General features: G+C 38.0%; 1 protein-coding gene across 1 annotated transcript in view; it reads left to right on the top strand.

The window, feature by feature from the left end:
* The window catches only part of EYS (eyes shut homolog), a 718,715-nt gene that overhangs the window by 663,543 nt on the left and 39,597 nt on the right, over positions 1 to 15,575 (top strand). Inside the window, exon 41 of the mRNA XM_066314978.1 lies at positions 3,486 to 3,658. Coding sequence (XP_066171075.1) covers positions 3,486 to 3,658 — 173 coding nt within the window. The remainder of the gene's footprint in view (positions 1 to 3,485; positions 3,659 to 15,575) is intronic.

The raw sequence follows: 15,575 nt of genomic DNA, 5'->3' as shown, positions 1-15,575 counted from the left end.
TTGTACTCCCACTTTAGAGATGGAAAAAACGCAGGAATATAGAAAATTATACTCTGCACTGGGCAAACACAACACTTCCTGTGTAGAGTACAGATGATGTCTGTGACACATTGTAAAGTGAGATTATAATCTTTTTTTTCTAAAACAGAATTGACTTAAGTCAAAAGCAGACTTTTAACAGCTGGTTAAATACAGCTGTGACTGGATTACTAATGTATTTCAATCCAATCTCCTCTGTATTGTGCAATATTTAAAATAAATAAATTACCACAGTCTCTGTTGGAATCCCAAAGCTGTCAATCTTATAGAAAACTTGGATTTCATTAAACCAGGTCACTGATGTAACATTGATTCAAGAAGAGAAATTGTATCACTGAATTACCAACACCATGTCATATCATGCAAATATTTCTGGTGACTTTCTTTCCAATCTAATATCTAAACCATAGATCAAAGGAATATCTTAATATGGGAAATGGTAATACAAAATATGTCACTTCCCATTTCAGAGGATTGTAATAATGTCAAGGAATGGTTCATTTTCCCTACACCTTTTTTTTCCCTGTATCATAAGTCTGGAGACATGAGCTGATGGTGCTCTTGAAATATTCTTGTGTCTTTCACTCCTTTACTACACTATTTCTGTCTTTTCTCCCATTTTCTCTCACTGTTTGTGCCTTTCTTCTTTCATATGATTCTTAATAGTTAGGGTTTTGTTTGTTTTCCTATTAACTCCTGGAGTTTGTCAGTGCTCTGGTGTAAAATCTGGACCTTTTTTTGGTATGCAACATGGCTGCATGATTTTATTTTGATGGCTTATAAATCTGCATCCATATTAATAGGTAATGTGGTTCAATAAGTATAGATTTGCAGATCAAATCAATTGGTGCTGAGGACCCAACATCCCCATTATTAATGTTTCGAGAAGCTTTGACTCACACTAGACCCGGTCTGGGTCTGAATGCTGAGTCGATATAGTTGAAGCAACTTGAGGTGTGAGGCAATCTTCTGGTGCAGGTTCACTAGAAAGGCCTTCAGTTTATGTACTCTAAAGACACATTGTGGAACAAAGCATTTCAACAGGGGACAGCCAGTAGATTTTCTGCAAAAGCATGCTCTGGATCTGAACTCAAACGCTAACATTTCTGCAAAACACTCCAGATTTGTTTCTTGTTCTTCATCTTCAAAATTCTAGTATTTTTCTTGTTTTTAACTTTCTTCAGCTCATGTATGTTATTATCCAATAAGTTTGTCTTGGACTCATTCACAGGGGTACAGCATAGGCAAAAGATATTACCATTCTGATTTTCTGTCCCCTTTCATTTCCTTCTTGCATTTATAAAGGGTAGCAGGCCATCATGAAATTGTGAAATCTACCTAGGGGAAGTTCTTGGTCATTTGAGCATTATGTGTTTCTTGCATCTGAGATTAATTCAGTAGACTATGGGAAATCTTGTCCTTCTCTTAACCTAGTACAGTTACATCGTGCTTTGAAAGAGAATAAGTTATTTGGGACTTTAGATATGAATTCTTGTGAATTGTGAAATGGATGTGGTCATTTTTTTTCTCTGTGGTTAGCTGTTATATTTTCAAGCTTTATATTATTTTGTAGAACTTTTTAAAAACTGTTTTTTTGGCCTTATCAGGAATCATTCTTCTTTGCTATTAGAATGTTATGGCATCAATAGTGAAATGTCATATTTTGTTAACCATAAATTACTAACAATTTCTTATAAAAACTTTCTCCACAACAGCAAAAGTATGATTATAAAAAGAAATGGCCAATGTTGGCATATACAGGTCATTTAAATAATCTATGAAAATTTTTTCTTTAAAGGTGAAGACTAAAGTCTGTGCTTTATGGCTGTCAGCAGCGATGATCTGCCTTTTCTTCTGTAAACAAACTGAAACACGTTTGATAACTAAAAATCATCACCAACAATTGTAAATTTCCAGGAATAATTCAGTTTATTAATGCTTTTTTAATTAGCTGAACTGTGTAGTGTTGATATTAAAACCTCGGAAAGCAGGAGTCTCAATGCTGCACAAATAAAAGCAATCCAGTATCTCATTTAGATTCCTCTCCTGCTGTCTGCAGCAGATCTATAAATAGAATAGGCTACACACAGAAATTTATTATTGCAGCTGATAGCAATTTTCTTTTGCAGAGATGTCTGGAGGCATTATTCATGAGATTCATTCTGGTAGACTCTCAAGCTGAGATCCTCACTCCCCAGCTCTGCGGGTGGTCAGTTCAGGAACACAGTAATCAACTGCTTTGAGCAAGGACTGTCACAAGACTTACTTATTTCCCTCTTTTAAAAAATACAGGAGGTCTTTCAGCTCCAGATTGTTTTCTTTAACCTGATTGCATGGATATTATAGGCAGACAATGAATTTTTAGAAATCGCAAGTATTCAAAATTTTATCAGCACTCATCCTAATGATTATGCTATTATTGGAAAAGCACAATGAGTGTGATTTGATACAACATGCACCATATCTTCTGAATTCATACCCACGGGCACATGTGACCTTTCCAAGTAAAAGACAGACATGTTTCTGTTCAATATTGTGGATGTACAAGAACACTGAGCAATCACAGGAACTGACCTATCTAGCTGTCTAACTGACCTATCTAGCTGTCTAGGTGTCTATCTATTTTTAGCCATAATATAAGGGAAAAATCAAATAAGACCCTTTGTGAAATTATATTTATAATAAGTGATAGATGGTAACATCCTGTACTCTTGTTTTCCTCTCTGTTTTTGGTCTTCCTACCATATGTGTCATTGTGCTATCTTTAAATACTATAAAAAAATTGGTACAGCCAGAATATGTACATTTCTAAACATCAGTTTTGTCAACCCTCAAGACTGATTACAACTTTTTTTTTATCTTTGCCTATTCTAATATTCTTTCTGTGACCAAAACCATAAGTTATATGATAGCAGAGGTATTACTTGTTTATTCTGTTTCAAGTTCAATATAATCACTCCTGCAAGTGTTCATATTTCAGGATTTTTTGCATCCTACTGTATACATACAAGCTGTACATAGTACTTGAATATACACACAATGTTTCCATTTGCAAAATAAACTAGTAACTTTCATTTTTTATTCTCACATACTTCCATTTTTTCAGATGTAATAGAAGACCTGTTTTCCTGTAGCAGTTATTTTGGCTCTGATGTGAAAGCAGCAGCACAAATAACTTGTGAGACGTCAGAAAAGTCACATATCTCTCCAGCAAAAAAAAAGAAAAATTAAAATATTAAATTAAACCCAAAAGAAAATGTCATCTTAAGTCACCAATAAGGCATTCTGGCATGTCTAATACCAGGGACACTAGTAAAAACAAATCTATTACAACCATAAGTCAGATGGCACAGATTTTCTCTAAGTGTAAATCTTATTGTGCTTGTTTTGAGTGTATTTTGCTACTTACACTTTTCTCTTTGCTTGTTTTAATTTAAATTTGTCAGTGATGAAGAAAATTGGTATTGTGAATGCCCTAAACTCTACACTGGAAAACTCTGCCAGTTTGCAACTTGTGATGAAAATCCATGTGGAAATGGTGCTACATGTTTTCCAAAGTCCAGGCGAGATGCTGTTTGCTTGTGTCCATATGGAAGGTCTGGCATCCTCTGCAGTGATGGTAAGAAACATTTTCTTCATGCATTGGTCATAGTTTCTATCCTTCATAGAAGCTGGGGTAAGAAACATGTCAAATGTTTTGAAAGTAAAACACTGAAAGTCACCACCTCCTCACCTGAAAGCATCATCCAAAATCCAATCACAGGCAAAGAATAGCTGAGCTAATTACCCTTCCCATGTATTGGTTCATAAATGTTCTGCCAGCCAGAGAAAGGTAGACAGAGAGATCAAAGAACCTGAGAGTTTACTCAGAGAAGCTGGGAAATACCAGGTGGCATCTGATGTTTTAATAAATCACCTGGAGAAAAACTGAGATTCGAGTGAGAGCTCCTTTGGAGAAATTGATTTCTCCTGCAGTTTGATTTTTCCTCTGCTTAGAGAAGCATTGCTTTGTACATTATGTAGATTAAAGCAGTGTATAAAGAATACTTTCTGGATTGTAAAAATACCATTATGTACCATAATTTGATTAATTTTTCAGGTCAAAAAGAAGGACAATTGAAAATTTACTAAGTGCTTTGCTGTGAAACAGGAGACAGAGTGAAGTGAAAATAAAAAAGTAAAGGAAATAGGTCACTTTGACTATCACTGTCAAAGGAAGGACTGAAGGACTTTATTCCTTGAGCATTGATTATAAGAATTATTCTAGGTCAGAAATTCCTGTGTGTGAACATCCAAGGTATTCTTTCCCCTAACAGTGAATGCAGCAAGAAGTAATGATTGAAAAACCTATATATAGAAAATAATCACTGGTTCTGAGCTTATTTAGTGGTGCATGTGAAGCGCCTTTTCAAATAAATATTAAACAATGATCATGCTGGTTTTTGTCATATCATATACATATTTAAGTCTTATGTAAAATTTTTATTTCCAAAATTTTCAGTAGATGAATATTTATGTTTTATCTGTTTTCATTTAACCATGATACTTGATAGCAAATAGAAGAGGTGAGTATATGAAATATATATGATAATTTCTTTGTAACATTTCCTAGTTTACAGTAGCAATACACTAGGACTTCATTTGCTGCATCTCTAGTCATCCAAGCTGCATTTCTTTGTTCCTTCTCAATTCCACTACATCCTCTTTTAAATAAGGCTCCAGAGCTGATTCAAGGTACTATATTCAAGATGTGATAATGCTTTATACAGTGGTGTTTGACATTTTTATTTTATTCTCTGCCCTTACTTAACCAATCCTTCCATTCTGTTTTCTTTTATGAGTACGCTGATATATTCATGAAAGTGCTTATTAAAATTTCCAGCATCTCTTCCTTTGAAAACTGGTGGTGAGGTCAGAGCCCACTGTTCTGTACTGAAGGCTAGGTCTGTTCTGTAATCTACTCCAATTTACATCTGTCAACACTGAGTATTATCTAATGTATTTTCCCTGCAGTTGTTCAACGAGGCTCTTCTGCAACTCTTTGTATTTAATTGTCTCTAAACTTAGAAACTATGTAAAAACTGAGAGCCTAAACTGAGAGAAAGTACAGAAATTCATTAGTTTAATTGGGCTACAAAACTGGACTCTTTGAAAGCACAGAAAAAAATTAATTTTAATGAATAGAAAAGGAAAGCTGTCTGGATCATCACTATAAGCAAGCAAAATGGGAAAGAACACTCAGTTTTACAGGACAGAGTATAAATCAGCTGACAACATAAGAAACTATTATTTAAATATGAAAAATTATTTTATTGAACTATATCCTAACAATTCAGAAGGAATAGAAATAAACTGAGCACAGACAAATGTCTTAAAATGAGTTGCAAGAGGCCCCTTTATCACATTTTCTAAAACAAAGGGAGAAAGAAAGCCATGATGCAGTGGAGGCTGGATGTATCCTTATGGATAACCCTAGCAGCATCAAAGCCATACTTTTGGGAGATATTTGAAGATAATGATAGATTACCTAATTAAAATGGTAGAACAACTAAAATTATTTTAGAAGCAGAAGGCAAACTTAATTGTTTACTATGACAAAATATGTGTCCCAGATAATAAATTTAATAGAAAGAAATGGTCCGTAAAAATTAAGCATAGAAGCACACATTTTAAATGAGTCATCTTTTGTTTAAGATACACAATAATATTGTCACTACTATTCAGATTATGACCTAATGCTTCCTACTTTGTGTCTGAAACACTGAAGAAAAGCTGTTTATCAAAATGTTTATCAAATAATAGTTGGCCTTCATCAGCACGGAACAAGTGAGACATCACAGTGATTATTTCATAAAATGAATATAAGTAATGTACCAAATAGAACTGCAATTTCATGCCAGCTTTGCTGCTCCTACTGATAGAGATTATTTACAAAAGATAAAGTAAGGATAAATAAAGATGTGGACAGAGCCATAAACCAGTGCACAGACACAGATCTTCCCCATATCAGAGCCTCAGTTGCCCTCTGTTAAGGGTTGGAAGTCATACTAAGAACAACAGCAATGTATGTAAGGAAAAGTTACAATAAAACTATTGTTAATATTAAATGGAAAAAAATAGAAAAAACGGAAGAAAAACCAAATTGCTTGAGATGACAAGTTAAAAATGCATCATTTTATGTGAAATGCATGACATTCAAAAAGTGAGGAAAATTATAGAACTATTGTAAATATGACAAATGAGGTAAAAATACAAGGACAGATAATAACCTCTGTTAGACAAACCTATATAAAACTGGAAAAATAGACAAGGTCTGGGACAAACAAGGACTTTTCTGACATTTCTGAATCAGGTGGAGGTATATTGCAGTCTAAGCAGGCTGGTAACAATGAGTTTGTTATGTTATGCTTGTTTCAGACATCAATAAAAACTTCCAAAAGCATATCCATTTTTCCAAACATGCATAACAAGATGCACTATCACTACCCATTTTTCTTACTTTTATCACTAGATGGCCACATTATTTTTACTGCAAGTTGACCATTATACATTGAAATGTCTCAAAACCTACACAGCTGTGGCCGGGGCGGGGGGGATGATTATATAAAACAGAAGAGAGTATAGACCATGTTGATCAGGTGGAAGACATGGCCAGACAAGAAATATGATTTATTTATGTTTGACTCTCTCTGTATCCCTCTATTTTCCACACTTGTTCCTCCCTAAATCACCTAATTTCCTCTTTTAGACACCCATAAGTCCTGTGCTATTCCAAAATGCTCTTCACCTACATCCCATAATGTGTCTTGAACCCCATGGCAGTTACACCCCTCTGTCCAAAAGGTGATCCAGTGTTGACCCATCATAGTCTGTGTGACACCTTGACACTGGGGCTGAGGCATCCTGACAGCCCTGGGAGGGGTCTGGACAAGGTGTTCCTTCCTCTGGATCCCTAATTTGGGTCCTGTCTGCTGTTGTGTTCTCTGGGTGCTCCTCTGGGATTGTGGAGATGCACCTGTGATGGGCTGGTGGCTCCTGGGAGAGGGGTGGGACTTGACTGTTGATTTGCAGAGTTAAATGCCTCCATGACTTCCAGCTTAGCTGGGAGGTGGGGTGGAAGGGAGGAAAATACCATCAATGCACAACACTTTGGGAAAGAGACTATGTCTATGTGGGCAGGTTGATTAATTCCCCCAAGTGACTTTACTTCTTTAAGCTGCAGATAAAGGAATCTACATCATTTAAACTGAGTCCAGTTATTGAGCTCTGGCTTTTCAGTAGTTTTGTGTGGAAGCAGCCAGCATTCAAGCCCTTAGTCTGATAAATTTCCTTTCACATTTAAATTAGTAAAAAGTTGCTTGCATTTTGTTTTTTGCAGACTATAAATCTCCTCCAGTGTTTAGTATCACAGAGTTGATTAGAGTTGCTAAATTGCTACCATCTCTGTAATCAGCCTCTATTTCTTTTTATTTTCTATTTTTGTTTACACTTCCATCTAAGCACAGAATGGAGGCATTTCCTGGTTTGTACAGGAGATTGATACAGTCTGTAAAATATAAGATCAGTATGTTTGAGATATCTGAATGTAAGAAATCTTGATATATAAGATGCAGAAATCTTAAATAGTAAATATCAGTGTATCATTGTACTATGGAATTGTAATGACTTCCTAATTGTAAGTGAAGCAGGAATGGTTCATTCACCAGGACTAGAAATGTAGTCCTGGCTCTGTTGGTAATTATATGTTGCACAAGAAACAGGGCTCTTCAGGGAGGATGTTGGTCATTACATGAGGCCTTTTGTTAAGCCAAGAATCAAGAGCAAGCACTTCGTAAGTAAAATGCAAATTTAAAGGAAGGAGGATTTCAGAGGCATGCAAATTGCTATAATGAATAATTGTGTCATTTCCAGTGTTTTGGACCAAATTTCAGAGGTTTCATTTCACATATGTTCAGATATGTGACAACATGAGGCAGAGTCCTAACTGTGACACTGTGTTTATCAAAATACACAGCCTGAAAAGGGTCATTCACAGCACACATTCACAGCAATCTGTAAGGTTCTTCCTTGAAACATTTCTGAGCAACACTTACGGTAATGTTTCACAGTCTAAAGAATTCCAGCAGGTTTTTTGTGGGATGTATTCCCCCATGTGTAAAATTAATTTCAAAGTGTTGAAGTGGGAATAGTCACTTGCTTCAAGATCTGTAGAGTGAAAATCAGCCTGCAAGCTGCACATTGTTTCTGTGCAGCTATGTTTGGCACACAATGTCACCTTCAGAGCTATTTGGGTCTGCAGACTGAGTTGTGCAGTTTGGTGACAGCAGATGCCCAAAGGGAATTTCCTCAGCTAAAAAAATCTGCATTGCAAGGTTCCTGGTCAGTGATGAAAGACCTCAGGGAATGCTGATCAGGGTTGCTCTTCTTATTGTTTAAGAGAATTTATTTTCTGGGTCATTTTGTTTTCACTGGGCCTTAATTTTCCCCATCCCTTCAATGTGAGGAATGTCATAAAAATTGTAAAAAATTGTAAAAAAACACATATAGGCACAAACACACTATTAATGTCACTGCTGTACTAGCAGTTTTTGAGAATCATATTTTTTGAGAATCATTTGAGAATCATCTCTGAGCAGTGAAATCACTTTTATTATTTCAAATTTCAGTTCACGAAGTATAACTCTGATAACTCCATGATCACTGATGCCACAAGACAGTTGAAAGGAACCCATAAGTCCTGGAGGTTGGGAGGGAAAGTCATACACCTGAACGAGCCATTAAGTGGATCACTAACTCCTGATACAACAGTCTTCCAGGCATCAAGAGTATTTTACTACCACCTTGAACTCTCAGCCAGCACTCAGCTAGCACCTGCAGCTCTAGCACCCCTTATCTTTTCCTCCTCAGACTTCCCAGATTTTCCAGCGAGAAAAGTGTGTTTGCATGGCAAGGTTACCCTCCAGCCCATGGTTATGCCCATGCTGAGGCTGCTGTCCCACTCCAGCCCATGGTTATGCCCATGGTGAGGCTGCTGTCCCCCTCCAGCCCATGGTTATGCCCATGGTGAGGCTGCTGTCCCCCTCCAGCCCATGCAGGCTCACAGTGGAGAAGATTTCCACCCGCAGGCCATGGACAAACACAGGCTGTCACCCCACGGGAAGCCTGCACTGCAGCGGGCTCTGGCAGGACCTGTGGACCCATGAAGGGAAGAGCCCACACTGAAGCAGGATTTGTGACCCTGTGGGAAAGCCATGCTGTAAAGAACTGTGTAGTCCATGGAAAGGACTCATGTTGGAGAAGTTCATGGAGGACTGTGTCCCACGGGAAGGACCCCACACTGGAATGGGGGAAGAGTATGAATAGTCCTTTTGCTGAGGAGCAGGAAGAGGCAGAGGCCTCATCCACAACCCCCATGCCCCATCACCCTGTGCCAGTCATGGGGGAGGAGGTAGAGAATACAGAAGTGAAGTTGAGCACAGGAAGAAAGGAAGGGAGGGGGCAAATATTTTAAAAAAATGGTTTTATTTCTCATTTTCCTACTCATTTGATTGACAATTTTTCCCCATGTCAAGCCTGCTTTGTCAATGATAGTAACTGGTTGTCATAGGATGAGCACAGATAAGCCCTATCTTACCTTCAGAATTCAGCAGAAGCTTAAATTTTTCTGGCCCATGGGTTCCAGTGATGGCAAAGCATGATGAACACCTGGTGTCCAACTAGGGTCAACCCACCACAGCTTGGAAGACTGTAAAGTACAATACTTGGTAGTAATTTCCATTCAATTTTCAATATTGTCTTTGCGAATAATTTGTCTTTGCAATAGCCCTGTGTATCACTTAGAGAAGATTGGCTTGGGAGCTGCTCAAATGAAAGGACTTTGAGGTTGCTGGTTGACAGCAGCTGAACGGGTGTGCCGGCTGTGAACTGATCCAGGTGTGCCCAGGTGGCCAAGAAGGCCAGTGGCATCCTGGCCTGTACCAGCAATAGTGTGGCCAGCAGAAGCAGGACAGGAGCCTATGTCCAGTTCTGGGCCTCTCACCAAAGAAGACATTGAGGGTCTGGGGCATATCCAGAGAAGACAATGAAGCTACTGAAGGGTTTGGGAAACAGGTCCTATGAGAAGTAGCTGAGGGAACTGTAGTTGTTTAGTCTGGAGAAGATTCAGGGGGAACTTCATTGCTCTATGGAGTCACCTGAAAGGAGGCTGTGGTGAGGTGAGGGTCAGTCTCTTCTGCCATGTCTCGAGGAGCAGGACAAGAGGAAATAGCCATAAATAGCACCATGGAAGATTCAGATTAGATATTAGCCAAAAAATATCACTGAAGGAGTGATTAGGCATTGGAATACACTGTCCAGGGAGGTGGTGGGGTCCCTGTCTCTGGAAGTGTTTGAGAGGCATCTGGATGTGATACTTGGGGATATAGTGGTTATGGGTTTTGGTTCCACTATGATTATGGTGGTGCTGGGTTTTTGGCTCAACTGGATGATTGTGAAGGCCTCTTCAAACCTTGATGATTCTGTAATTCTGTGATTCTGTGAAGTATGAGCAGGTCTTTAGAAGAATTCTATACTATTCATCCCACACTGTATATGGCTGCTGATCTTGGAGCCAGATGCTGAGCTGGTAACTGTTCACAGTTAGTCAGTGTTAATATAAAAAAAAAGTGTATAATCTGATTGCAGTTCTGTAGCCCGAAGTCTTCATCTCTTTCTATCCCTTCAATGTGTCTTGGTTTTTGCAATGTATTTTGAAGCTGTTGTCCAAGATGTATTGCCAGTCAATGGTGAAGGAACATTAATTTTTACTTGTAACAGAAAATTCAAAGATAACAAAACCATTATTCTCTTTTTTGTCACTTTACTCTCTTCACTTTGTTAAGATTTTTTTTCAAACTATAGTTGATTTTTTTTAACTCCAATATTTTGTGCTCAGCTCCATTGAGGTATACAATGTTAGGGAAGTAAGTAGTCAACCATATTGATGCATTTATGTAATTGGATAATTTGTCATTATTTGTTTGTGAGTCAATGGGACATATCATGCATTATTACTTGTTCAATACTGGGAATGCTGAAAAGCAGAATGATGAATGACATAGGACTGACAGAGAGACACACAACAAGGTCAAGGACAAAAAGTTGATAAAGTCCTCTGTCAGAGCAATGTGTATTTTAGTCAGTGTTAATTTGGAGTGTGTGAGGAAGGCTCATCACCAAAGAGTTAATTTGGAGTGTGTGAGCAAGGCTCATAACCAAAGACATTGGGACACATCTCTGTTCTTTACCACTTCAGACTGAGCACTGCAAGAGCAAGGGTAGAAATCAGTTTGGATGATACCCAGACTGAAAAAGAAAAATAAAACAATGAGGTTAGTTATGCCCTCTGTTTATTCAACCAGCCTCAAACATTTTACAGATACTGTTTAGAAGGACTGTGTTTCAAGGAAAAAATTATGCAGTTTTCTGCAGTCTTGGTTTAATATCTTTAAAATGGAAAGGTAGAGAATAAAAAAAAAAAAAAAAGGTGGAGCTGTGTTGCTTCACATGATTTTGCCAATCACTGTATTTTTCATACATGGCTATTACCTTTTTTTCAAATTTTAAGTTAAAAATATGTACAAGTATGGCAAACCAGTCTGCATTAAAATCAAATTAATGAAGGTCATTGCATGAAGTGAATCTCAAACACTGATGCACATTTACTGATGACTTCAGGTTTTTTATGTAATTGGATAAAGATCTCTTCACAAACAATACTTAGTGTAGAGAAGAAACATGATTAAGAATGTGGTAGAAAATCTATAAGTGGCAGTTCAGAGAGAGGTAAAATATGGAATAGCTATCAAGCTAGATGGATTGAGCTAGCCGGAAATACAAACTTTTAACTTGGTACTAATTAACATTTCTAAATGCATTTTACTCTCCAGAGACCAGCATAGGGAGGACTATTTGCAAACACTTACTACATCTGCCTACCTGCTAAGAATAGGGTGGTTAATGAGATACTGCATCTGATTTCTACTAGGTGTGAGAAACTTCTTCAGTACAGTGGAGAAAACTGTGAATAAGCAAACCAATACAGTTCATAACGGTTTTCATTAAAAGTGCCCATGGGACTCCTATTGCCTTAAAAAGTGTTATTCCTCTTCAGGATTACATGCATGAAGGTGCAGTTCCATATAGTGCTCGTGCACCACTTCACTTTTTGGATCCAAGCATCGTGTATGCACAGGGAAGGACCAGCACAGAGAGTTAACAGCTTGTTAACAAGTGCAGGTAGTGCCTTTGCAAGTCAGCAGTAAATAGGGACAGTCCAACCAGAGAATTTAAAATTTTCCGTATCTGTTTGTGGGTCTGAATTGCTCCTTTGGAGGAATGTGCCCTGCTGGCCTCCTGATAAGCTACTGTTATGTAAGTCTTTCTTTGCTCAGATATTAAGTTTAGCCCATTGTTAGTGTTGTACTGGATTTACTGTTATTTTTACTTGGGTAATTATATTACTGATTTGTGTTACTCTGTTGTTATCCTTGGACAAGTTATTGATCCCAAAACCTATTGGATGGTGGTGTCCGCTGTCACCTAAGGAACCTAAGGAAGGCAGGGATGTCTTTAGTCCCTATAATGCTGATATATTATGGAATGTACTTCATTGTCTCAACAAAAGGCACAGTTAAAACTGGATGAAAATATCATAAAGAGCTGAGAGGAGATGCTCAAGAAGTCAAAGATGGACATTACTCAGGAGAATTGGTTCTTGTCAGATGCTTTGAGGACAGCTATGCTCAGATATTCAGGAGCAAAGAATGTTTAATGATTGTGTTCTCACCTGGAGTTCAGAGATCTATATTCTGTTCTTCCATACTCTCCAAACTATGCTCAATTTTGTGCAAATTATTTAGTTTCTGAGTGTCTTGGGCTTAGTAGTCTTTAAAATCAGAAAAAAAAAAAAGTGCTTCCTTAATTTCATAGAGAATGAGTTCAGAAGTTCACAGCCATTTAACTTTTATGGCAATGAAGACTAGAGACAAAGAACATGCAGAATGAGAAGGGGTTTCAGGATACAGAGCAGAAAGACTTCAGCACACCTCTCTTTGGAAGTCTGAAATACTTAACTCCAACTTAGAACCCAATGCTACCTTTTTACTCAGTGGGGTGAAATAAGCATTTTAGAATACTCTTCATCTTTCATATATATGGAAGGTGCTTTATATGAAATCATATCCTAAATCTGCTTGGTTTTTTACTGACATAAAATGCAACATTAAGTGGTCAGCTGCTACATAGACATCTATGTCACCAATCATAGAATCATAGAATTATAGAATGCTTTGGCTTGGAAAGGACATTAAATGTCGTTCTGTTCCAACCTCCTGCTGTGGGCAGGGACACCTTCCACTAGACCAATTTGCTCAGAGCCCCATCCAGCCTGAGGAATCCACAACCTCTCTGGTCAACTTGTTGCAGGGCCTCATCACCTTCACGATAAAGAATCCCTTCCTAATATATAATTTAAACTCCCCTCCTTCATCTTAAGGCCATTCCCGCTTGTCCTACCCCTACAGGCCCTTGTGAAGAGTCCTTCTCCAGCTTTCCTGTAAGTCCTCTTTAGGTACTGGAAGGCCTACAAAGTCTGAGAGACTACAAGGTCTCCCCAGAGCCTTCTCTTCTCCAGGCTGAGCAACCCCATCTCTCTCAGACTCTCCTATATCTTCACAGGACACGTGTTACATCACTGTGATCAACTCAGTGTTCTCCTCTAGACTTGTTCCAACAGGTCTGTGGCTTTCTTGCATTGGAGGCCCTTTGTCAATCTTCAATCCAGCTTTACATGTAATACTGGAAGGAGCAAGTAGAAAGGCCAGAAAAGAACTCCCCACTTAGAATGCTCCAAGGAAACAGCTGAGACAATGGTATATTTCATCCTGGGGATAAAGAGTTATTCCCTGTTGGGAACAACTTGCCAGGAATAGATTCTTCAGTGATCTCTGCCAGCAAACCAAGTTACCTGGCTCTGTGAAGGTACATGAGGGAATTTGTTTTCCCGTTATAAATCAAAGCAGGAAAAGACACTAAACACAAATGATCCCTTTATTTCAAAATCTTCTTGTCTCTTAAATATTTTGTGGTTTATTAAATAAATATAAAGACACAAACAAAAAGGGGGGGAAAAGAGAGAAAAGAAAGGAAGAATATTTTGCATTTAAGGAGCTGTCTGTGTGTCATATTTTCGAGTTAACAAAAATACAGAATTTGAAACTCCTCCAGTCATGTTCAAGTAATCTAAGAGAATATGGGTGCATTGAAACTAACATCAGATTTAAATATGGGGGAGTAGCATTTTGCTTCCAGTGCTGTCCATGACTCACAGAGGTCTGAGGCTTGAGGTTGTGTTCAGTCAGACTCATTTCCAGTGTCCTTCTGATCAGGACAAAACCACTGTTTCATATGGAAATTTCCTGGCTCCCATTTAAGATTAAGAGCAAGGCATCATGCGTCACATGTGTTGAGTAGTGCTTAATAAATGGGACAGTACACTCTGTAGTGCTGCAAGCTCCAAGTCTGTGCTAGCAAAGTTTTGCATTGCCTATGTCTGCACCTTTTCTCAGATGTGGGTATGAAGGCAATGTCTGCCACATCTGTGCCAACATGGCAGGTTTTCCAGACTGCAAATTTAGAAACAGATTCCACACTCCAGAGGTAGTGATGACATTTTTGCAATTACAAGTTATTGTTTCTACCACCCTGTAAGCACTGAGGTGCTTAGATGTACTTAGGCTAATATAGATTTACCTGGGGAGAATTATAATTCTTTACTAGCATTTCACCATCTGGTTTATGCATGGTGCAGTTTAGTATTCCTTCCTCCCCCAATCCCCCATGCTGCGTTCATTAATAAAGCTGTATCCAGTCATGTCTGGTGTGCAGGTTGGTTGGAGATAACTGCCCAAATCTTTTAAATCTAGCCCCATAACCAGTCTTTCAGGATTAAGCTGTCATTCCTCTTTCTCCTGTTGTACTGAGCCATATTGTCAATACAAGCATTATGTAATCTCTGAGCATCAACTCCAGGAACTGACTACAGCAGTCTGGGTTCCAGCCCTAGGGGCCATGGGGGTACTTAGCACCCCCGCTCTGTTTTCTGTACAGGCATGTATAGACTTGATTTTATTTGTCATTCATGTAGGTCCTATTCACTGTGCAGCAAATTAATACTTTTATGATGCTTCTTTTTCTTATTTCTCTACCTGAGAATTATTATTCCAAAACCTTGTCAGAGATGGCATTTTTTTAACAAGAAAATTTCTTTCTATATTTTCTTTTGTCTGCCTGAGTCTGAAGTGTGTACTTTTATTTGTTGCAATGGTACCTAGAATCCAGGAGATGGCAGTAGTTGCTAACAATTCATTTTTAAAAATAAACCTACTTATAAAAGCTGAAAAATAAAGATATTTGTTCTCAGAGGAAAGCCAAGCTATATCTGCATGTGTGTAAAATATTGCAACATATCAGATAATTAGTTTTATTTATAATCTTTT

The sequence above is a fragment of the Sylvia atricapilla genome, chromosome 3 (assembly GCF_009819655.1).
Source record: "Sylvia atricapilla isolate bSylAtr1 chromosome 3, bSylAtr1.pri, whole genome shotgun sequence".
NCBI lineage: Eukaryota > Metazoa > Chordata > Aves > Passeriformes > Sylviidae > Sylvia > Sylvia atricapilla.
The sequence above is the reverse complement of the archived record's forward strand: the minus strand, read 5'-3'. Positions and strand labels throughout refer to the sequence as shown.